This window comes from Drosophila ficusphila, unplaced genomic scaffold (assembly GCF_018152265.1).
Source record: "Drosophila ficusphila isolate 14025-0441.05 unplaced genomic scaffold, ASM1815226v1 contig_414, whole genome shotgun sequence".
In the NCBI taxonomy this organism is placed as follows: Eukaryota; Metazoa; Arthropoda; class Insecta; order Diptera; family Drosophilidae; genus Drosophila; species Drosophila ficusphila.
In genome coordinates, this window is record NW_025064328.1 from 7,787,080 (window position 1) to 7,812,891 (window position 25,812).

General features: G+C 42.9%; 5 protein-coding genes across 6 annotated transcripts; 3 read left to right on the plus strand and 2 right to left on the minus strand.

The window, feature by feature from the left end:
* Positions 1–251: 251 nt before the first annotated feature.
* On the minus strand, positions 252–2,551 carry LOC108090319 (probable cytochrome P450 6a14). Its single transcript, XM_017188930.2, has 2 exons — positions 1,346–2,551; positions 252–1,291 (listed from the first exon to the last, which is right to left on the minus strand). The coding sequence occupies exons 1-2, from the start codon at positions 2,448–2,450 to the stop codon at positions 876–878; spliced, it is 1,521 nt and encodes a 506-aa protein (XP_017044419.1). The 5' UTR covers positions 2,451–2,551; the 3' UTR covers positions 252–875.
* Positions 2,552–5,116: 2,565 nt separating this feature from the next.
* LOC108090318 (probable cytochrome P450 6a14) lies at positions 5,117–6,975 on the plus strand. Its single transcript, XM_017188929.2, has 2 exons — positions 5,117–6,300; positions 6,358–6,975. The coding sequence occupies exons 1-2, from the start codon at positions 5,196–5,198 to the stop codon at positions 6,771–6,773; spliced, it is 1,521 nt and encodes a 506-aa protein (XP_017044418.1). The 5' UTR covers positions 5,117–5,195; the 3' UTR covers positions 6,774–6,975.
* A 1,010-nt stretch (positions 6,976–7,985) lies between these two features.
* Positions 7,986–9,914, plus strand: LOC108090317 (probable cytochrome P450 6a14). The gene is made up of 2 exons (XM_017188928.2): positions 7,986–9,181; positions 9,248–9,914. The coding sequence occupies exons 1-2, from the start codon at positions 8,077–8,079 to the stop codon at positions 9,661–9,663; spliced, it is 1,521 nt and encodes a 506-aa protein (XP_017044417.1). The 5' UTR covers positions 7,986–8,076; the 3' UTR covers positions 9,664–9,914.
* A 179-nt stretch (positions 9,915–10,093) lies between these two features.
* Positions 10,094–11,702, plus strand: LOC108090320 (probable cytochrome P450 6a13). The gene has a single exon (XM_017188932.2). The coding sequence runs from the start codon at positions 10,103–10,105 to the stop codon at positions 11,564–11,566; it is 1,464 nt and encodes a 487-aa protein (XP_017044421.1). The 5' UTR covers positions 10,094–10,102; the 3' UTR covers positions 11,567–11,702.
* A 795-nt stretch (positions 11,703–12,497) lies between these two features.
* LOC108090568 lies at positions 12,498–25,782 on the minus strand. Of its 2 annotated transcripts, XM_017189312.2 has the most exons (12): positions 25,634–25,782; positions 24,529–25,137; positions 23,224–23,359; positions 21,984–23,107; positions 21,336–21,416; positions 15,921–17,123; positions 15,189–15,530; positions 14,416–14,733; positions 14,208–14,355; positions 13,943–14,148; positions 13,422–13,605; positions 12,498–13,071 (listed from the first exon to the last, which is right to left on the minus strand). In XM_017189312.2, the coding sequence occupies exons 2-12, from the start codon at positions 24,656–24,658 to the stop codon at positions 12,753–12,755; spliced, it is 4,191 nt and encodes a 1,396-aa protein (XP_017044801.1). In that variant the 5' UTR covers positions 24,659–25,137; positions 25,634–25,782; the 3' UTR covers positions 12,498–12,752. The 2 variants fall into 2 exon arrangements, with proteins under 2 accessions (XP_017044801.1, XP_017044802.1); XM_017189313.2 differs by lacking the exons at positions 21,336–21,416; positions 21,984–23,107; positions 23,224–23,359; positions 24,529–25,137; positions 25,634–25,782 and adding an exon at positions 18,066–18,407.
* Positions 25,783–25,812: the final 30 nt, after the last annotated feature.

Below are 25,812 nucleotides of genomic sequence, written 5' to 3' on the forward strand. Positions count from 1 at the left end.
GGTTTACAAAGTACGTTGTGGTTGGCCATAAAAATGGAAATCTTTTAATTTATCCATGGCTACACTTTTTCAGTTTTCAGTTTTTGGCATCGCACAAACCATTGCAAATAAATTAGCCAGCATAGATTTAATGTAACTTTTAAGCTAACTTTGCTTTGATCAGTTAAGCGATGATTTACAAAACCAATAAATTTACCAAATTAATTTTGTTTTTATCTGATTCAGCCTCTGGCATTGAAAACAAACAATAAGCAAAGTTTTGGTCACAGTTTAATCTTTGATACAATTTGTAAATAATTAATAAGCACCTGTTTACCATTTGCGTTTAGCATTTAATCGCCCTTCACGATAGGCTACAATAATTAGGGGATTCAATTAAATTTAAACCCTTTCTTCTTTAAGGTAAAGTCCATTATTCGATACGTTGACCATGATTTGTTAAAACTGAGGCGCGATGAAATTATTTTAGTTTTTTGTAAGTTAACTGAAGGCAGAATCCCACGCTTTAAGTTTACAATTTGTGAATAGCTTATAAGCATATTGCTTTTATTCTATTTAGTATGTTTTGCTTTCGCGCTAAGATCTTAGTTGTCCCTCACGGTGTGCAAAATTAATTATTTAATACATTAAACGCATTTTTTAAAAACTGCGAAATGACGGAAAGCTAGCTAAATCAATTTAGAGTATGATTGGTTTTTTTGCATTTAAATTGCGTAAATAGTTAAATTTTGGCCCCAGTTAAAGCTTTGATACAATTTGTGAATAATAAATAAGCACGTATGTTTGGGCTCATATTGGTTTTAAATCTATTTATTAAATTTTGGTTTGGCGTTTTAGGACTAATCTTTCACCATAATCAGGGATTTAATTAGTAGTTAAACACTTTCCACTTTTAGGTAAATACCGTTTTCCGTGCCCAAAAGGAAATTTTTGTTTGAAAAAATCAATGGAACCTCTGTGCGTTTCGAGATGGAAAACTTAAACTTCCGAATGAGCGAGACCAGACCAATCTTGACCTGAATCTTTCCAAAACGAAGGCCAATACAATTTCGAGGTCCGTCGCCAAAGGGCAAATAAGCCATCGGGTGTCGGGATTGGACTTCCTCCGGGTCGAAGCGACTGGGATCGAACTTCTCCGGATCGGGATAAATCTCAGGATCATGGTGGATGTTGTGCACGGGAATCAGGACATTGATGCCCTTCTCCAGCACAATATCCGTGTTGGGAACTTTGTAGTCGCGGTTGCACTCCCGAACCAGGTGGGGTAGAAGCGGGTGTTTTCGGAGGGTTTCTAAAAGAAAGGAAATAAGCCTCATGTTTATAAATTAGGAAACTGCTTACTTACCTGCCAACACCTGATCCAAATATTTCATTTTGGCCAAAGCGTCGTAGTTCAACTCTCCTTCTCCCAAAACACTTTCGATCTCGTCCCTAAGCTTTTGCTGAACATCCGGTTGCTGGGCTAGTTCATGAAGGCAGAAGGTCATCGTGCTGGAGGAGGTCTCGAATCCTGCCACGAAGAACACGAAGGCCTGGGCAGCCATTTGCTCCAGGGTCAAACCATGTGACAGGTCGATACCATTTCCCCTTTTGGCCGCCTCTTCGTCCTCAGCTCGGAGTTGCATTAACTGATCGATAAAGTCGTTTCGCTTAACGCCGTTCTTTAGGCGATAATCAATGGTATTTTTCACCGTCGACAAAAAGAAGTTTGTTATCTCATCGGGTAGCACCTTCAATCTAAGCTTCCTAGCCAACTTGGCGTTGGTAAATAAGAAAGATTGCACAATCTGGCCATGACGACGCTTCCGAAAGATATCGCGTCCTCTGTTTCGGAACTCGGCATTCGGATCCTGAAGACTATTACACTCAAGTCCAAAGGCACACGATCCTATGACATCCGTGGTGAACCTGGCACACAGGTCCTTGATCTCCACATCTCCTTCCTCGACCTTGGCAGCCTTCACTTCCTTATCCATGGTATCCGCCAGGCGGTGACCCACTTCCACGATCACTTCCGACATGTGCTTAATTTTTCCGGAGGTGAAAACCGGAGAGAGCTTGTGCCTCATCGATTTCCACTCCTCACCCTCCAAGGTGAAGAGGTGACCGGTCAAGGGATCATCACGGGGGTTGTTAAAAGCTCCGCGATCCTGAAAGTTGCTAAAGTCCTTGATCATGATCTGCTTGATGAGATCCAGATCGGTGATCATGGCGGATCGCTTGAAGAACATGTACATCCCGGCGAGGGGAGCCTTTCCCTTGAACTTGTCGTAAATCCTCTGATTGATGTCTCGAAAATGCTTCTTCGTTCCGATTCCCCTCATGTTGCCAACAACCGGTAGTGGTTTCTCGTTAAGAACCCCTTTGCGGTCCCAGTAGGTATAGATTTTGATATAATAACTGTAGGCCAAAGCCAAAACCAAGCCCACAAGGGCGATTGTTAACAACATTGCGAGCGATCACTTTCCACTGTTCTTGTTTGACTCTCTGAGAACACTAATAACTAAGCAAGTTGGTTTGCCTTTTTATAGGTTGACCGAGCTTTTCCTATCTCCGCCAACATTTAAACTTGCACTGGAAAGGTGACTTAGCAAAACGGCGGACAACTCAGATATTGCATGCTGAAATACTACTTTACTGTGAGTAAAGGCAGTTTTGAAAATCAATAGAAAACTGGTTTAGAATTCTGTAAATAACCATAAGTAAACATTGTCAAGCTGGGAGAAACAAAAATGGCAAATTCTTCTATACTAACATTCATTGTTGACTGGTAAATTAGCCTCGGAACACGATGATATTAGAGTTCTGGAGAGCTTTCTATGAGTTTAGAGAGCCAAAGCACTCTCAAACAAAGCAAAATTCTCAAAACACCATGCTCTATTAATGGATTGATTGCTTAAAAATAAAATTATTACTATAGGGTTGCAAAAAAAAACCTTTTATAGGTTTATGAAAAATAGGTTTTTGAAGAAACATAAAAGAGGAAGCTCGCCGTAGTAAGATACGAGAAATCTCGATAAACAGAGTGTAATTTAACCTAACAGATGCAATCTATAGAAATCATAGATTAGTCATACATACGTCAAGGTATGACAACATTAATTGTGTACGTTTAAAAATAGTATTGCAATATTACTAGTAAGTAATGATAACAAGATATAATAAGAAAGAAAGCTAGCTATGGGAAACTGTATCTTTTAGAGTCTTTTGAATAAAGATCTTTGTGTTTTCTTTAAGTATGTTTTTGATTATGTTTAAACATAAGTTTTGATGAAATTTCTATTTCTGACTTGATCTCTTTAAGATAAATTATGTTTTAAATCTAAAATCATAGATATTTGCTATATTGCACACTATATAGTATGAATTTTTTTATCAACAAATATTTCATTAGGATTTTTTGTGATAGCTCCTTCGGCAGCTATGATACTGCCAAATTCGGTATTGCCAAAAACGTAAAGTATTCCCACTAGGATGGTAACGTAAATTTGGAATGTATATACCTACATATTTAATGGCGGTGGAGCTCGTCTTACTGCAAATACAAAATACAATAAATAACTTATTGTACTATACATTACAGTTGAAAATCCAAAAATCGAAAAACAAAATGTTGATGCCAAAATCACAATCGAGGGTTGTATTACCTAGCTACCCATAAAACAAATAGGTACATATATTTACGACATACGTATTACATTACTTATCTTTTCTCTGCATAATTATTCCACTTAAAAGCCGCAAATCGATCAACGTCAGCAAAAAGCCATCCATTTATAATAACCATAATTTCCGTAGGCACTGCTTGATTATTTAATTCCAGCTTTTGTTTTGATTTCGTTTGCACGCTGCGATTTTTATGGCTGAAGCTGCCTTTAACTGCGGCATTACGATTTTTATGTCGATTGGGAAGATGGCGCATTAGCGGCATAAAACGGGCCGTAAGCATTAGGGCCAAATCCTTTAAGCGCCAACAACAGCACACACGCCCGCAAAGGCCAAATGCTTTTAGGCGCGACTCCGTTTTATTATTTACTGAAGAGCCGCAGAGGTCCTCTGAAGTGGGAGTTGGGCGTTCCGACCAGTTCGCTGTCCATTCGAAATGGCGTTTAATGGGCCTTTAATCGCTCCCGCATAAATTTGCCTGCGAAGTTGTGATAAACCTGGGAATTTGCAGACGACAGCAACTCGATTTTATGTTAGTTTCATTGAGTTTACGCTTGATTTGATTTTCCTGCTGGCCTGGTTTTAATTAAAGATGAGATGCAAAGGGCAAAAGGCATCAAACAAGCTCTTCAACAAGTCATCAACAGTCTGTCAATAAACTTCTTTTTTCAGATTCCTGTTTGCACCCAGGCTCACGTTTCAATTCTTAGGACAAACACTCAAGGAGTCGATTGGACAAGTGTTGTTGAGAGTAGCTTAAATGGAAAACAAAAAGCAAGGTACTGTAAGGAAAGTGATACCTTAATCTTAAAAAAAAATGTTTGAATGAATACTTTTAAGATCTGTACCTGAGTATTACTCACCATTTGCCGTATTTGCATTAGAAACACTTATAGCGCCCGAGTACATTCGCAATCGTTATTGCGTTGATTACGAGTACGCCCACAATCGCCAGCTGATATTTTCCCACTGTCTTCAGCATTACGAAGCGCATTTGATGGCGTAGCATTCCGTGAGTAAAAAACTTATCAGTTCTGTTGTGGTGGTCATGTTGAATGTTTAGAACACATTTTTGATAGTGAATAATAGGTGAGTGGCCCTCGATTAGGTTCGCTACTGATAATGTGCGTCTAGCCCCATATTCGAAATAAAAACTTTTTTATTTGGTATACACAATTATATTTTTAGCTACACGCGCTCTTTCAGCACTCAAAGCGTTCTACCGGCAAATAATTTATTTGTTTGCTTACCATAATCTATCGTTTCTGTTTTGATCGTCATGGTGAAAGAGAACAATTTGTTTGCCGATAGGAGGAAAGCTTCGCAAAAGTTTCTAGCTATCAATTCTGTTTTGGCGGTATTGCTTATAGTAAACACAAAGCTTCAGAACTTATAAATACCATATGCATAGGCCAACGCAATTCAGTTCCAATTTTGAGGTGCCCAAGTTAAGTCGATTGGACATACTTATATGAAATTTGAATTGCTAACTATTTGTATAGCGTCATTAAAAGTCGCGTCTGATCACCATGCTTTTTACACTAGCACTTCTGGGCGTAGCCCTACTTTTGGCCTATAGATTCTACCACAACATATATACTTATTGGGCCCGAAAAGGAGTTCCTCATGAGCGTCCCTTGCCTCTGATTGGCAACTTGAAGGGGATCGGAACGAAGTACCATTTCCGGGACGTCAATCAGAGGATCTACGACAAGTTCAAGGGAAAGGCTCCCTTCGCAGGAATGTTTATGTTCCTCAAGCCAACTGCCTTAATCACTGATCTGGATCTCATCAAGCAAGTTCTCATCAAGGACTTCCACTACTTCCAAGACCGCGGAGCGTTTAACAATGTCCGTGACGATCCCTTGACAGGACACCTTTTGACTCTTGAGGGTGAGGAGTGGAAGTCGATGAGGCAGAAGCTCACTCCCGTTTTCACTTCCGGAAAGATGAAGAACATGGCAGGAGTTGTCGTGGATGTGGGTCATCGCCTGGCCGATGCCATGGATAAGGAAGTGGAGGCTGCCAAGGTCGAGGAAGGAGATGTGGAGATCAAGGACCTGTGTGCCAGGTTTACCACGGACGTCATAGGATCGTGTGCCTTTGGACTCGAATGCTACAGTCTCCAGGATCCGAATGCCGAGTTTCGACAGAAGGGCCGCATGATCTTCGAAAAACCGCGACACTCTGCTGCTGTGCAATTATTTATACTCACCAATGGCAAGTTGGCGAAGAAGTTGAGGATGAAGGTGTTACGCGACGATCTGAGTAATTTCTTCTTATCGGCGGTTAAGAACACCATCGACTATCGCCTCAAGAACGGCGTAAAGCGCAACGACTTCATCGATCTGTTGATAGAGCTCCGAGCTGAAGACCAAGAGGCGGTCAAAAAGGGCAATGGTATCGATCTTTCACATGGGTTGACCCTTGAGCAAATGGCTGCCCAGGCCTTTGTGTTCTTCGTGGCAGGATTCGAGACCTCCTCGAGTACGATGGCCTTTTGTTTGTATGAACTGGCTCTCCAACCCGACATTCAAGAAAAGGTTAGAGACGAGATAAATAGGGTTCTTCAAGGAGGTGAGATGACCTACGATGCCTTAGCTGAAATGACTTACCTGGATCAGGTGTTGGCTGGTAAATACAATATTATAATTTCGAAATGCGAAAAAATCCAATCACCTTTCCTTGCAGAAACTCTTCGGAAGCATCCCATAGTTTCTCAACTCCTGAGAGAAGCCAATCAGACCTACAAAGTTCCAAATACAGAGTTTGTTATCGAGAAGGGAACCACCGTAGCGATACCTGTACATAACATCCACCATAATGCCGACTTGTATCCAGATCCAGAAAAATTCGATCCCAGTCGCTTTGAGCCGGAGGAGATAAAGTCCCGCCATCCGTTTTCATATCTGCCATTTGGCGATGGACCCCGAAACTGCATTGGCCTGCGGTTCGGGAAAATGCAGGCCAAGATTGGCATTGTGTCCCTGTTGCAACGCTTTAAGTTTGGTACTTCAAAGTTGACAGAAATTCCCCTGACCTTGGACCCTCGCAGTCCCACTTTGGGCACCAAATATGGCATTCATCTTAAAGTGGAACGCATCTAGGAACTATAGAAACAAAAAATGTACTTTTGTATGTATCTTACATTAATAAGAATCCTAAATACGCCTAATAGCTCATTACCGGCTTGATAAGCTAGTTATAATGACGATCAATTCCTAGATAACTAATATATGTACATACTACGTTTTTGGTTGCCTTTTTATGACTGCCAAGCTAATAAAAATGTACTTACAAAAACTGTGAATGAAGGCGTTGTAAATTCAAAAATATTCTTAACAAGTTTTTGACTTCGATTATCAGGTTCTATTCCACAATGTGAGGGACGAACCGGTGACGGGAAATCTCTTAATTCTCCGTCAAAATGAAGTTCATGTTTCCCACCATGGTCGAAGTGGGCGCAAAGCTGACGAGGGAGTGTCACCTTCAAGTGGAGAAATTGAAACCACGGATCTGTTTGCCTCTAGGATCTGGTCTCGGAAATCTGGAGAATGGGACGATCGGTGACCACGAATTCCCTCCACTCGGTGCTCGTGCAGGTATTCAGGTTGGCCCAGCCGGATTTGGCCGGGAAGTTAGGCTCTTTCGACCGGAGCTCAGTGAGATCCGTTAAATGAAAAAATAGGAAGGTAAAACCAGAAAAGAGATACCTTTAAAATGAATAAACTTTTTTGAATTAATTACTTTTTAGGATTCCGGAATATTACTCATCATTGGCAGTATTTGGATAAGAAAAACTTTTTGGTGATTAAGTACATTCGCAATCTTTATTGTTTGATTACGAGTACAACCATTAACGTTAACCGTTTATGAGTAAAGTACTTGGTTGAGTATTATATTTATCAGTGCTATTTTGGTAGTTATGTTAATTGTTTAGAACACATTGTTTGAGAGTGATAATGGGAGAGCGGCACTCGTTAGAGTTTGCTACTGATAACGCTTGCCCAGCCACAATCGTTTTAAAAACTTTGTTAGTTGTAGTACGAAAATAGCTACTCTCTCACTCTCTTTTCAGCACCAAAAGCGTTCCTCCGGCAAATAAGTTATTCATTTGTTTACTATATTATCTATCGTTTCTGTTTTGATCGCCATGGTAAAAGAGAAGAGAATTTGTTTGTCAATAAGAGAAAAGCTTCGCAAAAGTTTATAGCTATCAATTCTGTTTTGGTGGTATTGCTTATAGTAAACACAAAGCTTTAGAACTTATAAATACCATATGCGTCGGTTCATTCAGTTCTAATTTTGCGTTTCACAAGTTAAGTCGATTGGAATAACTAAAGTTCGACAATTATTAGAAATTTAATCTGAAACTTTTGTTTTGCGTCATCGAAATTTTGTCTCATCGCCATGCTGCTAACACTAGCACTTCTGGGCGTAGCCCTACTCTTGGCCTATAGATTCTACCATAACACCTATACTTATTGGGCCCGAAAAGGGGTTCCTCATGAGCGTCCCTTGCCTCTGATTGGCAACTTGAAGGGGATCGGATCGAAGTACCATTTCCGGGACGTCAATCAGAGGATCTACGACAAGTTCAAGGGAAAGGCTCCCTTCGCAGGAATGTTTATGTTCTTCAAGCCAACTGCCTTAATCACTGATCTGGATCTCATCAAGCAAGTTCTCATCAAGGACTTCCATTACTTCCAAGACCGCGGCATTTTTAACAATGTCCGTGACGATCCCTTGACAGGACACCTTTTGACTCTTGAGGGTGAGGAGTGGAAGTCGATGAGGCAGAAGCTCACTCCCGTTTTCACCTCCGGAAAGATGAAGAACATGGCAGGAGTTGTCGTGGATGTGGGTCATCGCCTGGCCGATGCCATGGATAAGGAAGTGGAGGCTGCCAAGGTCGAGGAAGGAGATGTGGAGATCAAGGACCTGTGTGCCAGGTTTACCACGGACGTCATAGGATCGTGTGCCTTTGGACTCGAGTGCTACAGTCTCCAGGATCCGAATGCCGAGTTTCGACAGAAGGGTCGCATGGTATTTGAGAAACCCCGACACTCTTCGATTGTGCAATCATTTATATTCACAAATGCTAAATTGGCTAGAAAGTTAAGGATGAAGGTGTTACGCGACGATCTGAGTGATTTCTTCTTATCGGCGGTTAAGAACACCATAGACTATCGCCTCAAGAACGGCGTAAAGCGCAACGACTTCATCGATCTGTTGATAGAGCTCCGAGCTGAGGACGAAGAGGCGGCCAAAAGGGGTAATGGTATCGATCTCTCACATGGATTGACCCTTGAGCAAATGGCTGCCCAGGCATTTGTTTTCTTCGTGGCAGGTTTCGAGACCTCCTCGAGTACGATGGCCTTTTGTTTGTACGAACTAGCTTTGCAACCCGACATTCAACAAAAGGTAAGAGAGGAAATAAAAAATATTCTCCAAGGAGGTGAGGTTACCTACGACGCTTTGGCTGAAATGACCTACCTGGAACAGGTGTTGGCTGGTAAGAAAAATAAAAGTTTAACTACAACATGGGAAACCCTTATTCATCTTTTCTATCCACCGTTAGAAACTCTTCGGAAGCATCCCATTATTCCTCAGCTCTTGCGAGAGACTAATGAAAACTACAAAGTTCCAAATACAGATATTGTTATCGAAAGGGGAACCATTGTGCTTATGCCTATACACAATATACACCACGATGCAGACTTGTATCCCAATCCAGAGCTCTTCGATCCCAATCGCTTTGAGCCGGAGGAGATTAGGGCCCGCCATCCGTTTTCATATCTGCCATTTGGCGATGGACCTCGAAATTGCATTGGCTTGCGTTTTGGAAAAATGCAGGCCAAGATTGGCATTGTGTCCCTGTTGCAACGCTTCAAGTTTAGTACTTCAAAGTTGACAGAAATTCCCCTGACCTTGGACACTCGCAGCCCCACTTTAAGCACCAAGTATGGCATTCATCTGAAAGTGGAACGCATCTAGGCACTTCAAAACAAAAAGAATGTATGTGAAACTAAAATAATGTGTAATATCTATGAATATTAACGGCTCTTAAAAGCAGATTACTTCATGACTATTAAGTCATTGAAAATTGGTAATATTTAGTACTTTGTATATGTATATCTTTATTTAAGAAACTAACCAGCTAATACAAAATTTACTTACCAAAACTAAAATGGAAATCGTTGTAAATTTAAAAATGTTTAAAAATAATACATTTTCAACTTGGTCAATTTGTTTAGAGCCATTTGTGGAGAGTCATGGAAAATTACTCAACCGAGATATTGTATTTGTGTTTGGATAATTGCATTTTCAGAGAGTAAAGAAAAAGCAAGAGAATATAGAAAAAAGCTTTTCCGCCAGCAAATCAAGCGTGCTCTATTTTTCAATTTAGTTGCTATTTAAACGAACTGCCGGCACCATGCTATTGCTCTTGGTTCTTTTATTCATCGTTGGACTTTTGCTATATCTCAAGCTCCGATGGCACTACGCCTACTGGACGCGACTGGGCGTGGCTGGCGAAACGCCCGAGTACTTCCGTGGAAACATGAGGGGATTGGGCAAGGAACTCCACTGGACGGACATCAACCGGCGGATCTACGGGAAGTTCCACGGTAGGGAACGCTACTGCGGCTACTTTACCTTCATGACCAAAGCGCTGTTCGTAATGGATCTGGATCTGATCAAGATGATAATGATCAACGACTTTGGAGCTTTCGCCGATCGGGGACTATTCCACAATGTGAGGGACGATCCGCTGACGGGCAATCTCCTATTTCTGGACGGACCCGAGTGGCGCTGGTTGCGCCAGAACTTGACGCAGGTCTTCAGTTCCGGCAAGATGAAGTTCATGTTTCCCACTATGGTGGAAGTGGGCGAAAAGCTGACGAGGGCGTGTCACTCTCAGCTGGGCGAGATTGAGGCCAAGGATCTGTGTGCCCGGTTTACAACCGATGTGATTGGTAGCTGTGCTTTTGGACTGGAGTGCAACAGCCTCGAGGACCCGGACTCGGAGTTCCGGCGAATGGGACGATCTGTGACCACGAATCCCCTCCACTCGGTGCTCGTTCAGGCCTTCATGTTCGCCCAGCCGGACTTGGCGAGGAAGTTCCGACTGCGGCTCTTCCGGCCGGAGGTCAGTGAGTTCTTCCTGGACACCGTTCGCCAGACATTGGATTATAGACGAAGGGAGCACATCCACCGCAACGACCTCATTCAACTGCTGATGGAACTGGGACAGGAGGATGCACTGTCCTTCGAGCAGATTGCGGCCCAAGCCATGGTATTCTTTCTGGCAGGTTTCGATACCTCCTCCACCACCATGTCCTTCTGTCTGTATGAACTAGCTTTGAACCCCGATATCCAGGAGAGACTACGGGAGGAGGTGCTTGAAGTCTTGGATCGCAACAACCAGAAGCTCACCTACGAGTCCGTTCAGGAGATGCCTTACTTGGATCAAGTTGTGGCCGAGACTCTGCGAAAGTATCCCATACTGCCCCATTTGTTGAGGCGTTCCACGAAGGAATACCTGATACCTAGTAGCAACTTATTTCTCGAACGGGGCACCAAGATAATGATACCAGTGCACAGTATTCACCACGATCCGGAACTATATCCAGAGCCGGAGAAATTTGACCCCAGTAGGTTCGAGCCGGATGAGATCAAGGCCCGCCATCCTTTTGCCTACTTGCCCTTCGGCGAAGGTCCTCGAAATTGTATTGGCGAGCGCTTTGGCAAGTTGCAGGTGAAGGTGGGACTTGTCTACCTCCTGAAGGAGTTCAAGTTCAGCAGATCGGAGCAAACAAAGATTCCTTTAAAGTTTTCGAGTGTAACTTTCCTGATATCAACGAAATCGGGCATTCATCTGCAAATGGAAAAAATTTAAACGAAAATTTTTAATATTTTTCGGACCAAAATTTTCTTATCAGCAAGAAATTGTGGTGATAGACTGCAATAATTCCTATATATATATATATATATTATACACCTAAACACAAAGAAATGTTATAAAAAAGTAAAAAGCTCTTTATTATCGAAACTCTCTGAAAATGCTTCTCTCAAAAGCTTGGTAATCAAAACAAAAACGAAAATTGCGGGAGAACAATAATAATATCATCTGTTTTAATGCGAATAGTATATGCCCTGAAGCGAATAGTGCCGAAAACTAAATCTTTAAAGTTAATAACGGAAAAGCACTTAATTTTGATTGTGTATTTTCGATATACATATTCCGTTATTAAATGTTTATCTTACATTGAACACAATTATGTAGACAAATATGTAATTTTTAAAAACATAACGAAAATCCATAAAGTTTTTTTAAATCTGTTATCAATGAACAAAGTTTATTGCTACAGCACTCTGAATGGTTGTTGTCGTTGCTAACCGTATAGGATAAACAAATGCAAAAAATAGCTAACTCTGCCACCACTGGGTAACAAGCTATTTCCCTTTCTTTAACTTCCGCCAATGTCCTAAGCAGCACAGTTATTTAGCGGTATCCGCTCTCCGCCAATCCCAAGATCCAATAATTCCTGTTTTACCTGGATGGTTTTCCACATTCCTCCGCGGTTGCAAGGCGATGTTCCCCTACACAATAAGTTTTTAGAGTTATTGCTATTTTTATGCTGACAAATTATTTTATTACATTTTTTCCAATGTTTTAATTCTTATCATTTTTTTATATTAAGGGTAACCTTTCGTATTCCACTGTATTTTTAATGACCTAATAAAAATAATTATTTCAAAAAAAACATCTGCCAGACTTTTTTGTTTCGTAAAAACTAATTTTATTAATAATACATACAATTCAGCTTAAAGGTACAAAGAATGCCTGCACGCAAGCTGTCATTACGGTTGCATTCAACATTCAGGGGAGTTAAGTTAATAAGTTAATTGGTTTCGCTTGGCTCTGACGACAATGGTATCCAATCTCAATGATGATCACAACGACAACGTCCACGCGGTCCGAGTAGATCTGTCTGGGATTTGGGGTTTGCTTTTTTCTGGGGGGTATCTATTGTACAGAAGTATGTCTTAATCATCTACAGCTAATCTAGGTTGCCGCTCCACTAGCACGACTCCTTGTTGCAGTCGACAAAGTTGCTGAACTCGGTGGCGTTAGGCGGGCCCTCACTGTACAGGTAGGTCACCGGCCACAGCCGAGCGGCAGCGAAGTCGCTGAGGCTCTGCAGTCCACCTGGTCGCGGTGGATGTTGGCTGTACTCGCTGCTGGCCGCCGTGGCAGGTTGCGAGTGGTGCGGATGCTTCTGCTTCTCCTTGCCGCTGGGCAACCCCAGGTGGGAGTGCGTCGCCTGCGTGCCGTTCTTGCCGGGGAAGTACCGGTCGCTGCACTTGCGCCACTGGTCCGACTCGTCACCCACAAAGCACCTGGGAAGTTATAAGAAAAGTTATAGGAAAATATTAGTAAGCTTGTGGAAAATACATAAATTGATTGGTATGGTAAACTTAAGGTGATAACCATAATTTCATGGTAGGTCGCTAGTTAATTTATATTAAAAGCATTGGTTTTTATCCGTTCCACCTTTAAAAGTATTAAGTACAATTAAAATTCCTTGTGATTCAATCCCTTGAAGACTTTGTGCGGCATGCCATACACATGATGTACAAAAAATCTTTTTAATATGTTTTATTTTTGCCACTTTCAAAAATGAGTTAAAGTACGCTTCATTTGTAATTTATAAAATATTCAATTATATCTCAGGACGTCAGCTACTTACCAAGGATAATCGAAGCCCTTGCTGTAGCCGCACGGGTGGTCCGCCTTGCAGCAGTAGTCCCAGGATCCCACCTCGGAGGCGTCCGTCTCGCAGGAGTAGAAGCCAGTGATTAGGTTCTTGGCACAGGGACTGCTTCGACGACAGGGCTTTCCGGAGACGGTGTAATGGCGCCAGGCCACGTCGCCTTTAGCGAACAAGAAGCGGATTTAGTGAAATCGAGAGCACGGAGTTTGGGATGGAAATCGAAATCGAAAACGGAAACGGAAACGGTGTCATGCAAACGGTGTCGGTTAGTAGATTTTGGGGGATTCGTCTTTCGGTTAGCCGGGGACTGGGGCCACTGTACATGCTAGTAAACGTTATTTACACAACATTCTCCGCTACAAGCTAATTTACACAAACTCTAATTCTAATTCTAGTAATACACAACTAAAACTAATTATCCTCTGCCCGGGTGGAGCAGCCGGATTCGGTTATTTACACTTGGATCGAGGTGCAACAGGTTAGTAGGTTGAGTTTACCCGGTTCCCGGAAGATGTCCATGCGCCGATCGTTGTTGACCCGCGATCCGCCAATGGTGTTGACCTTGTCACGACAGGTCCAGTCGAAGGGATTCCAGGCGAAGAGCCAGAAGTCGCGGTCCTTGGTGTGCGCATAGTGCACATCCTGCTTCAACTCGGTTTGATCCAGATCGGATAGCTCGCAGTTGAAGGTGCTGGCATGGGAGCTGATTTGGTCAAGGATATTTAATGAATATTGCTGGAGAAAGGATTCGTTATATCTCACCCATAACTGAAAGCGAAACACTTAAAAGGAGTAGTTTCCCGGAAACGAATGCACTCCTTCTTGCAGGCCATTTCCGAGGGCACCGAAATCACCTTCTTGATGGCAGGAGGTAGCAGTCTTGCCGGTGATCCATAGCCCAAATAGCAAACTGAGGAGTATTAAAATAAATTACTACTAAAGGAGAAACCAAAATTAAAGAAATACATACGTTTCTTGTGCTTTTCATCAACAATCGGCTGGATTTCGCATCCATGACCGTAACTCGCTCGCTCGAAAATGTCAAAGGCGGCGTCCAGGATGAGATGTCGCTCCTTGTCCATGTCCCTCACCGGCCAGTCGCTCAGTTGGCAGTTGTCGATGACCCCGGCATGCCGCTGCTGACCATATCGGAAGGCAAAGGCCCGGCAGGTGAACTTCGTGGAGCGGATGCACTCCATCTCGCATTCGCCCACAGACCTCACAGTTAGAGAGTCACGCACGATCGACTTGAAGAATCTCGTGGCATCGATCGCCCGGAAGAAGCACTCTGAAAAAGATTAAGCCATTTATACAAAGGCAATAGTTTTTCGTTCTTTTTTTTTAGCTTAAAACCTGGAACTGATTATGATCTAAGATCCTATTAAAACAAGTTTAGTTTGCTATATTGGCTTAAAGTTATTCATGAAAGTGCTTTCAAAATTCATTTCATTTTCATTCATGTGTAATTTAAAGCATTGGAGAAGTATATGACAAATAAATAATTAAATGAGCTGAACACTGACATGAAAAGTTACCTTGTTAGCATACTTAAAGTTAACGATTTTATCAGAGGTTTCATATTAAGCAAGTCACTGAAGTATAATTTACGCTGCATGGTATGAATAATGATTTGAAATTAGCCAACCATAAGATCGAATCTAAATTTAATTATACATTTTCATGATTTTGTCTAAGTCTGTAGATGTATTATACTATAGCAATACTATAATAATATTTACTTACGAGCATTTCTGGGATCCGAGAGAGCGGTACTGGGTCCGACGGTGTCCTGTCGTCGAGGAGGAGGCTGTCGGCACACATCCATGTCGTCCGTCATGGAGTAGATGTCGTAGTCCCGATCCGGCTCGATGTCCACGTAGTAGTCAAGCTTGTTGATGGGTCGGTCGCAGAGCATACAGTTGTCCCTGCCCGCCTGGTTATACCGATAGCTGAACGTGTGGCAAATGAAGCTGGGCCGCTGATCAGAGCACAGCCGCTCACACTCCGTCAAAGTGGGTACGTTGAAGGCATGCTTCACGGCCGTCTTGTGCAACCGGAATCCCTCGCTGGTCTTCGCAGAGCATTCTGTGGGTAATAGGCCAATTATTTTAACTTAAATGCCATTCAGAAAACTAAACAAAACTTCTTTTAGGTAGAAAATGTACTAAAGATAGAGATTTGGTGGCAGGAGTTTTAGGTTACCTAATTACCTTAAGTATTATAAAAGCCTTTCTTAAAAAATTGATGACATAAACAATGTTTTTAAGGTTATTCTGCCCGGGTATCACGAAAACATAATGACTGATGGATTTAAAATACCATAAAACTATTTAATGTTTCAAAATTATTAGTTACGTTTAAGTTGAACAAAATCAAGGTAAAAATTTTGGTTCTTCTTTCATCATCGCTATAAATTCTTAAGTTTTTACCTATTTCAAAATGTAATCTGTAAATATTTAATCTGGAAGTACTCACCATCTTGACCCGGTCGTCGTGTCCACTGCTGGCGGTAATCGTTGCGTCGCCTATGATAATCCTTCTCGTAACCGGAACCCGGATAACTGAGCACCGAGTTGGACTCACGATGCGGTGATCCCAGCTGGAAGTAGTTGAAGTCCTGCTGATCCTTGCGCCTCTGCGACTCAGTGAGACCCCAGTAAGAAGAGGAGGACGAGGAGGAATGCTTGCTGTTCCCGCCGTAGCTGCCTCCGTAGTGTCCCCAGTTGTCCTCGCCGCCAATCAGATAGGGCACGAACTTGTTGGGCTTCTTGTAGGAACCCGGAGGACCAGGAGGTCCTGCTCCATCGCGATCTAGGTAGTTGTGCGAAGGACGACTTGGCGGTCGGTAGGGGGAGTAGTCCGAACCGGGACGATAAGGAGGTCGGTACTTGTCGATGCGATCCGTTTCGGGGCGTGGAGGTCGGTAGGCGGAGCTATCATAGCCAGAACTACTTGGCAGCGTTTCCCAACGATCTGGTCTTCCGGGGCGATAATGCGGCGGGTCGTGGCGGTCCACATAGGGATGGTCCCCGCCATAACTGCTGGGCGGAGTGTGGCCAAAGTAACCGGAACTGGAACCGGAACTCGATCCAGATCCGTGCGAAGAGAACTCATAGGAAGATGAGGAGGAGGAGGAGGAGCTGTGCGAGCCGTGGAACTCGGCGGAGAAGGGCGGTCGGTGTTCGTAGGAGCTGCTCGGAGGAGCCGAAGGACCCCGGTAGTGATCCACAGCCGTGCTGCTCGGCGGCCGATAGTGATCCCTGTCCCTGTCCCGATCCCTATCCCGATCCCCGTATCCCCCTCCTCCGCCGCTGGGCTTGAAGTAAACGGGCTGGCTGCTCACCGGACCCTTGGAGCAGTCCTGGCAAGCACTTCGCCGACAACTGCTCGGCGCATTGCGATCCCTTTCGTAGTAGTCGTAGTCGGGATGCCTCAGCAGATTGGCGTCCCGTCGGTCCGGACTGGAGTACAGGTCCATCTGGGCCAGCGGCATCTCGACCAGCTCGCAGTCACCCTGCCCATGACCCGAGGGATCCAGTCGGTAGTTGAAGCCCTCGCACATGAAGCGCCTCTCGCGTCCGCACTCCCGCATGCACTCCTCCACCCGCTCGCAGGAAATGGAGCGGCGCACGAAGTGGGGGGCAATCCGCTTTCCGGCCAGGACTCGGCGGAAACAGGCTGAAAGGAGAGCAAGTGGGTGTTGCAGTGCCAGTTGCAGTGGATGCTGCGTCTTACGCAATTACGGGCAGCGGAAAGTAAAGCGGAAAAAAGATCAACCATTCAACGTTCGGAGTCAGTGAAGCGAGGACAGAGCCCAAGATCGGGGCTGGGTTGCCTCATGGGTGTCTGCACTTGGAAAAACAACTGTATATATTTTTTGCCAAAAAGAGAGATAAGTAAGCAGGTCCCACTAGAAAGGTCTTCAAAATTAAGATATGAAAATAATTTAAGAGCTTAGAGCAATTTAAATAGAATCTGGAGAGAAGTAAGAACAGCAAATTGTCATCTTTTGTTACAAAAAAAAATGATAATTTCAGGAAATTATAATCCACTTAAGCAAAAACAATATTCTTTTTATCAGTGGCTATTTTTCACCTTTTCTTTTGCAATTAAAAAAGCATTATATCTCGTCAGTGATAATTGAAAGAAAAGTAAAAGCCAATATTACTGGGAAGATGACATGGTACAATTTGCTCTGTGTTCTTAGTTGGATCTTTCGCTTAACTGGAAAGTCATTATACTTTCTTTCGACCTAGAACTTAATTGAAAGATTATTTAAGAACTCCTTCGTTTGGACTAAGAAATGTTTTTTTCCCCGAGTGCATTTATGTCCAAGTCGGTTTCTGTTTCTGTTACGGGTCGAAGTGTTTCTCGCTGCGGTGTTTTTGCGGCACATCCGCTGCCGTTTTGAGTAAATTATGTTCGAGTCATGTTGGGTGCCGTGTACTCCAGCGAAGATTATCTCCGGGAAAATTGCCAGCCAAGACACCGTGTTTTTCACGCAGAACGATGGAAATTATGCAAATTACTTTAATACGCACTCCGAAATTCGGTCGAGAGTTTTGGCCCCAAGTGGAATGACCCAGAGAGCCCCCACTCTTCCACCCTCCCCTGCCTTACCCTTGGCATCCTCAACTATGATAATGGTGCTGCTGAGATCGGTGTGTCGCGTAGGACTAACGAACTTCGATCCGCTGTGACAGAAGCGGCACACAAGCAGAAGCAGCGGCAAAAGCCCACTGATGCTCCCCATTTTTTTGTTTATCTTTTTTGGGAGTTAATTGTACCGAAGTGGTGGTTTTGACGCGATTACGTAATGGCTAAATTTACGTTCTGGGCTAATTAATTTCTGTGCAATGTCAAGCGGTTCAAACAATGGGCCATCTGGCCATCCCGCTCGCACACAGGACACGGAGACGCTATCACAATTTCCGGACGGAGAACAATTTTACGACGCGCGGCGCTGGCGATTCTAATCGCGAATGAACAGCGGCTGTGGTCAAGCTCGCGGTTTTATACGGCATTAGGAAATCGCGCGCGATTTTCGAGCTTTTCGCTTCTACGCTTCTGAGTGGGCGAGCTTTTCGCGCTCTGGCGCTCAGAAAATCTGAAAACTCCCATTTTCATCGGATTCTTTTTTCCCGACCCCAAGCAGAGAGCACTTCGTTCGCCCAGAAGCCTTGGATCTCCGGCATAATGAGCGTTTTCAGCGAGGGGTTTTTTCGGTGGAAGATGGCTATCTTCGCCGATGGTTCAGATGAAAATACGAGGGTACAGATCGCTGCGAGATGCGATGCTGATGGGTTCAGCCAACCATTAACAGACCTCGCTCAAGGATGCCGCAACTCGCTGCGACGCTTATTATTTCGTTTCAATAAGAGCGGACTTAATGAGCTACGAGGAAAATCTTGGCCCGAACAGTTAGCCACTTAATCATAGCCGAATAAATCGCGGGTGAATAAACTGGAATTACTGCCAGCTTTGTTTCTCATGATTTCAGCCCAAGGATGGACTATATTTCAAGATGTTGCGGGTTATTATGGGGTGTTTAATTGCCACCAAGTTTTAATTAATTAAAAACATAGTCTTGAACCTTACAATATTGAGCAGAGTTGGCCTTATTTTGTGAAAATAAGTCGCTCTGAAGTGAATTCTGTAACTTGGAATAAAGGTTATATATAGTTTTACCTTTACCAAATTTTATTACTTTGACATTTAAATAACTCCTTAAAGCAGTTTAAGGAAGTCCACCCCCTACATTTCCAATGTTATTAAACCATTACTTGGGTATTTAAACTTAAAAACTTCAAAATTTTTTTAATAAATTAATGGAAAAAGTATATTTTTCAAATTTTAAGTTTACTATTCTAATTTCAAGTTCCTTTCCTAAGTCTTTTATTGTCTTCAACATATTTATGAGTAATTTTCACGAAAATTTTTTTTGTTTTTTTAATTAACAAATCCCTACTCTTTCTAATACTTTGGAAGTGTCTAAATACAAGTTAAAATTAAGACAAAATACATTTGTATAAATCCTCTCCTAAGTCTCTTGCAATTGCCAACAACATGTTTTTGAAGTATGCTCAAATTCTAAGTGCTTTACAGCATTTCCCAATCAAGCCTGACCACAGATATGAGACCATCGATCATATGGCCTCTCAACCACCCAAAGCAGCCAAAGCAGCCGACTCGAGTGCATTTCCGTTTCTGAATCAATGTCACTGCTGTCAGGCGGTGCACCACCGCGGTGGTGCCACGAACTCGAACCGCAAATGTGGGTGGTTTTTGTGCAGCGACCTGGTGTCGCATTTGCATACAATGCCCGCCGGAGGAGTGTGCATGCTGGGCGCAGTTCCACTCCGTTCTGTTCTACTCCGATCTTGCACAACCCATAGAACAGCCGAAAAATGAGAGATACACATGGCGAAGATCGCTTCCGCCTCCCAGCAAATCTCCAAGTGTAAATTACGATCTGTCCCACGCCAAATAAAAGCGAGCCAACTAACTAACTAACTAACTGGCAAACACGCCACCTCAGAAACACAATTAATTGCGCCAACGTCATCAAGTTTGGCATTTGAACTTGGATTCTCTTGGCAGTTGGCAGTTGGCGGTTGGCGCTTGGCATGGGGCATATGGTTTACCTATTTAGTAGGCTTATGTCACCGCCACCCGCTGGGTTCATGTACTCCAGTCCGTCACACTTGGGAAACCCGAAAGGAAGTCGCGTCGAAATCAAAATACAAATCGTTCTTTGATGATCTAGCTTGGCAATTTCAGAATTGTCATAAATCTTCTGCACTTGACAACTCAATTTCTTCTGTAAGGCAATGAGATCATATCAGGTGAAGAGACCGGAAAAATGTCTGGAGTTAACTATGGATAACCTTTACGGAAATGAACTGGCAGATTATGAAAGTTTTTAATAAAGAGGTTAGGATTCATAATTATACATAATATATTTAGCATTATTACACTTTTCGTTAAAACATTTGGGCTGACAATTTGGAGATAGTTATAAATTTTTGGGACTTTAATTTAATCCCAAGGTTCAAATTTATAAGTAAATAATGAATCATATTATAATGCCATTTATTGGCTAAACATTTTCAGCTTTAACAAAAGCTCTTTTCCTAAAAAAGATTAAAGTGTTTTTTATTGAACTTTACCTTTTTAAGGTTTAATTTGTACCTAGTTTAAGCCTTTACAAATCCAAAATAAAAGTTCTTTTTATAACCTTTTGTTAAACTGAAAGGGTATATGTTCTTATAAGGAACAAAATAAAGTTCTGATTTATTGTTTTCAACTGTAAATTTGTATATAAGAACCGAAAAACCAAGTAATCCATGTGGGTGACCCTAATTTTCGCATTTCCATTTTATTGCGCTTGCCATTTATCAAAACTTTGGCCGCAGCGTTATTTATTATACCGTTTTGTGGGTGGGTTAGTTAGTGGAGCTTTCGGCTCCGTTGTGCCCAGAACGCGATTGTGAATAATGCCGATGTTTACTGCAACCGCCCACCCACCCCCAACCCCAAATCCGATGAGCATTATGCCAGGCTAATGGGTTTAGTTTTGTTACGCAAATAAAAGCCGGGGAATGTGGGTCAATCGGGCGTCTGTCATCTGTCAGTTGGCCAGTCCGTCGGTCGGTCGTCGTGGACCCCGAAAGCTAATGAGTTTTAGTTGTGCGCCATGTTAATTCTAAATTTTAGTTGTTCCATTGTTGTTGCACCTTTGAAGTGACCCGTGTCATTGTCTGTTTATATGGTTATAGACACCGTTGCATGTCTACGGGGTTAGGGGTTAGCTTTGGGGACAACGCGAATCCATTGATTAATTGATGATAGGGGAACAAACCAAGGCAGGAATACCCTTAATCCACTCACCCTTCATTTCATCCATTGGATATCCCAGGCGGTCACGATCCCTGTCCATATCACGATCTCTATCGCCAGGCATTGGTCGTTCTGAAATACAATGCATTTTTAATTATTGAATACTGGTTATCAATGCAACATTAATCAAATTAAAAAAATTTAAAATATTAATGGGTTATTATCCCCAACAATTAGAAAACAAATTATAACAAAACAAGAAAGGAAGATACCCTTGCTATAATCAAATATGTGGAACTAAATACATAGAGGCTAAACAACATGAAGGTATGTCGACTTTTCTCTAACGTTTCTGTATTTTCCACGATTGTTCATATGAAAGCTATATGATATATTTGTCCGATTTTTATGAAATTTCGATGTTCTAAAAATCATGGTTGTCGGACAGGAAGACAGACGGACAGACGGACAGACGTATTTCGATTCAGATCGTGATGCTGATAAAGAATAGGTGTCTCCTTCACTGCGTTGCAAACTTTTGGCCTGAATTGTAGTACCCTTTGCTCTGCAAGGGTATAATAAAATGATTAATTTAAATTCCATTATTTACTAATAATTTTTCATGTATAAAATATTGTTATTATATAGAAAATATTTGTATTCAATTGAAAAACCTTTCAAATACCATCCTAAACTTACTGTTGTTTCCATGCATAAAGTCATCGGGGTTGAAGTAGGTGGCAATGGTCTTGTCATCGTCGTAGCCTCCGTATCCGTCTCCGGGTCGCATGGCACTGCCATTCCTCCTGACGTACTCATCCCGTGATGGAGGTGGACCCTCGTAAGGCGGAGGTGGTCGTGCGGAAGGTCCGCCCATTCCGTAGCCATCGTGGGGTGAAAGAGATGGCGGATCGGGTCGATTGGTGAAATCTGGCCTGGGTTCGCGATGGGGATCGTAGTTGGGACTTGGGCGAGGTCCATAGGAGGAGGGTGTTGAGCTGTCGTAAGGTCGTGGTGGGTAATCCGGACGATCGGCAGTGGGCCGAGGTGGATAATCTGGACGATCAGCGGTTGGGCGAGGTGAGTAATCCGGACGGTCTGCAGTGGGGCGAGGTGGTCCGGCTGAGTAATCCGGTCGATCAGCCGTGGGACGAGGTGGCCGAGCTGCATAGCTGGGTCGCTCCTCCGAGGAACCATCCGATGGCCTGACCGTGGGTGGAGTATATCTCTCCGGGGAACCGTAGCTGTATCCATTTCCATACCCCAATCCAAAGATGGGTCTCGGAGGGCTGTGGGGAGTGGGCCTTACTTCATCCCCCGCTGGCTCAATGGGTCCATAGTGGGGACGATACCGCTCATCAACTTCTGGGGCATTGGCTGCATAGCCTCCCGGAATGTAGGCCTCCTCGTTGGGCGAGGGATAGCTGCTCTCGTAGAGAGTGGGATACTTGTAGAGGGGGTACAGGTCGTGCGAGAAGTAGAGACGATCACCCACTCCTGGAGGCGGTAACGAGGGTCCCAGTGGAGGAGGCGGACCCCCCGAAGTGTGGGGCGTGGGGTTGACCACCAGCACGGGTGTGTTACCCACATCCAGGGGTCGATTGGGCAGATCCACTGGCGTGGGTCCCGGCGAAATGGGACTGGGTCCGGGAACGGGCTGCGGACCGGGGGCAATCGAGTTGTCGCTCAAGTCGAAGCAGTTAGTTTTGCGCGTGTACAGATCAAAGTCGGGATCGAAAATCACGCCCCCCGGCCGACCGCCGCCCCCCGAGCCGTACTGCTCCGACGACAACTGACAAGTGCCGTTTCCGCGTCGATGAACACTGCAAAATGCGAAGCAAACAAAAACAATTAGGCATGTGTACTCGTACTGGTATACTGGATGGCTGGATGGCTGGAAATTGGGCAATCAAGGGGTGACAGGTGCAAGACGACTCACCCGAACGAGATGGCCTGACACTTCTCGCCCGCCTGCAGGCACTTCTCCTTGCACATCTTCAGCGAGTTGGTGTCTTCGGTGCGGAAGGTCTTCTCAAATGGCAGCATCGCCTCCAGTGCAATCCGCTCGAAGCAGTCTGTCGATGCAAGATCGAAGTGAGATTGAAGTTACAAAAGGTTCCCCTGCCAGTTGGGTAATCCCTCCCCCACCCCCTTGTTTTTTTTTTTTTTGTTTAACAATTGCGTCACCCCACTTGCACTTTCAAGGCCACCGATGGTGCTCCACTTCGTCCACTCTACGGTAGGTTAGTTTTATTGACTCTGCAATTGTCTCTTTTTTATTTCGATTGTTCGCCGGCTTTGTTCTCCGCTCGGATTCGGATTCGAAGTTGAATTTGAATTTTATTAACTTTGCGTGCCGGCGGGACGCAGTTGGGTGACCCATAGAATTTTTGTCAGTGCATGAATAATTCAAAAAGGTCAAACCATTGACAAAACACACTGCTCTGCGGTGTCTGTGGTGTGACATGCTTGATGGATTGGCCCCCAGCCTATGGTTATTAGATGGACATGATCTTTTCCAAGAAATTACCTCATTTGTGACACCTAATTATTTACCAGCTAATGTTAGTCAAATATTTTCCAAATAAAAATTCTTTAATAAAATTTACAATGAAAACAATTGTGCAAGCAAATACTCATGGCTTATATGCTTAAAAGGTAAATTTCAATAAAGTTTTTAATAAAATATTTAATATTTACTATTGCACAAAACAAAACAAAATCTTAATTGTGATTGAATCTTATACAATACATTTTGTTCAAATTTCCATCTCATTGTCTTTTACACATGTTTTGTATTACCTATAAAAATTATAATTCTCACGACTGTGGGCTATAATTATTATAGCTATTTCGTTAAGCCAGAATTTGTTATTTCTACAAATTTTGGTATCTTCGAGCACTCCATTAAGTACAATATGGTAAATATTTTCCCATTCGCATAAAACTCATAAAATGGCAGTTCTTAAAAAGACATTAAGCAGGTTGTTAAGACCAATTGTTATTAGCCTAACTGGTATTTATTTGTATGCATACTGTAAGCACTTTAAAAACTGTTTAAAGAAACATTGAAAAACTGTAGGATTAAGAATATTTATTGTTAAATAAAAAATTAGCTTGAAAATCCAATTAATGTTACAAAATTGTTACATACATATTTTCCGCTTCTTTTTACTTCTTAACTTTGGGTTTTTAAGTTCAAAATTAAAAGAAAGTGTTTCCCATTTCCTTTTCATTTACTCACCATTTCGAGCGGAAACCAACTGATTGTCGACTGTCAGAGAATCAGCTAAGTTCCAAAAATCGATCAGGAGAAATGCTAACAGCAGACGCATTAATCGCTGCCCCAGCGTGCTATCGCTAATCGCGATCATTGGGCCGATTAATTTGGGAGCCCAGTGGCGATATCCGATATGATGATGCTTTCTTTTAGATTTGCTCTCACTTAACTCGTTTTCTTTGGCACTTCCCCTTTTGCATTATCGGTTTCACTGGGGCTTTTGGCCAGAAGATTTGCTCGAGGCACCGATGGGATGGACGGGAGATTTCAAACTGAGAGACGGCGATTCGCTCGAGGCGCGTAGAAACCTTCTGCTTCTTTCTTCCGCCTTTCTTTGCAGTCGCGTGTTTCTTTTTTTATACTTTTTTTTTTGTTTGTTTCTGGCTTTTGCGTTACGATTCGCTACTTTTCACATTCTTTTCACCGTTAATTATGTTGCCAAAATATGCAGATCGTTAAAAATGAGCCAAGATCGGCTTTATTTATGGGCTCGCGGACGAGAAGAGACGGCTAAAGATTCTGCGGTTGCGGAAGAAGCCAACTCCACATAATTATGATGGGTCTCAGCTGTAACTGCGGGTGGGAAAGGGAGGTTGAGAGTCAATAACCTGATCAACCAAGCGGTGCGAAGCCTTCTTACAGGCGATGACGTCAGAGTTCACTGCACAGGTGCCTGTGACCTTTCGACCAAAAGTTTTTGGAGTCGCCCGATAATTAAAAACTCTAATGACAAAGTGCTCATCAATGCGTAAATCCAGCATTTGTCATCCCAATGCCGAAAGCTCGTAAAACAATAATAACTTATTTTTTCATAGTTGCCAAAAACAATTAAGCTAAGAATCTTGATGATTAATTAAAAGCTGACAGGCAAAGAATTCTTCTCGAAACGAAATGGAATAACTCTCTGACGGTGAAAATTGTTAGGCTGTTACGGCGACTTTCTTCTTTTTTGGGGCGAGAAAAATTAAGCTGGGAAATGTAGCGAATATAACGGCACTTCCGTTGCGCTTTGACACTTTGCAAATCTCCACAATTTCGGCTAATGACAAGAAAGTTCTCAAGTACACACCTAATTTACATATACTTTTTAGTTTTCTATTTTATCTTTTGCATTTGATTCTGCTTTGCATTTGTATATTTATTTTATTTTCGTTTTGGGGCACGTCTCGTTCGGATTGGCTTGTTTTCGCTGCCTCGCGCACTCGACGCCGATCCGCACTCGCTAAACAATTGAAACTGAATAAAATT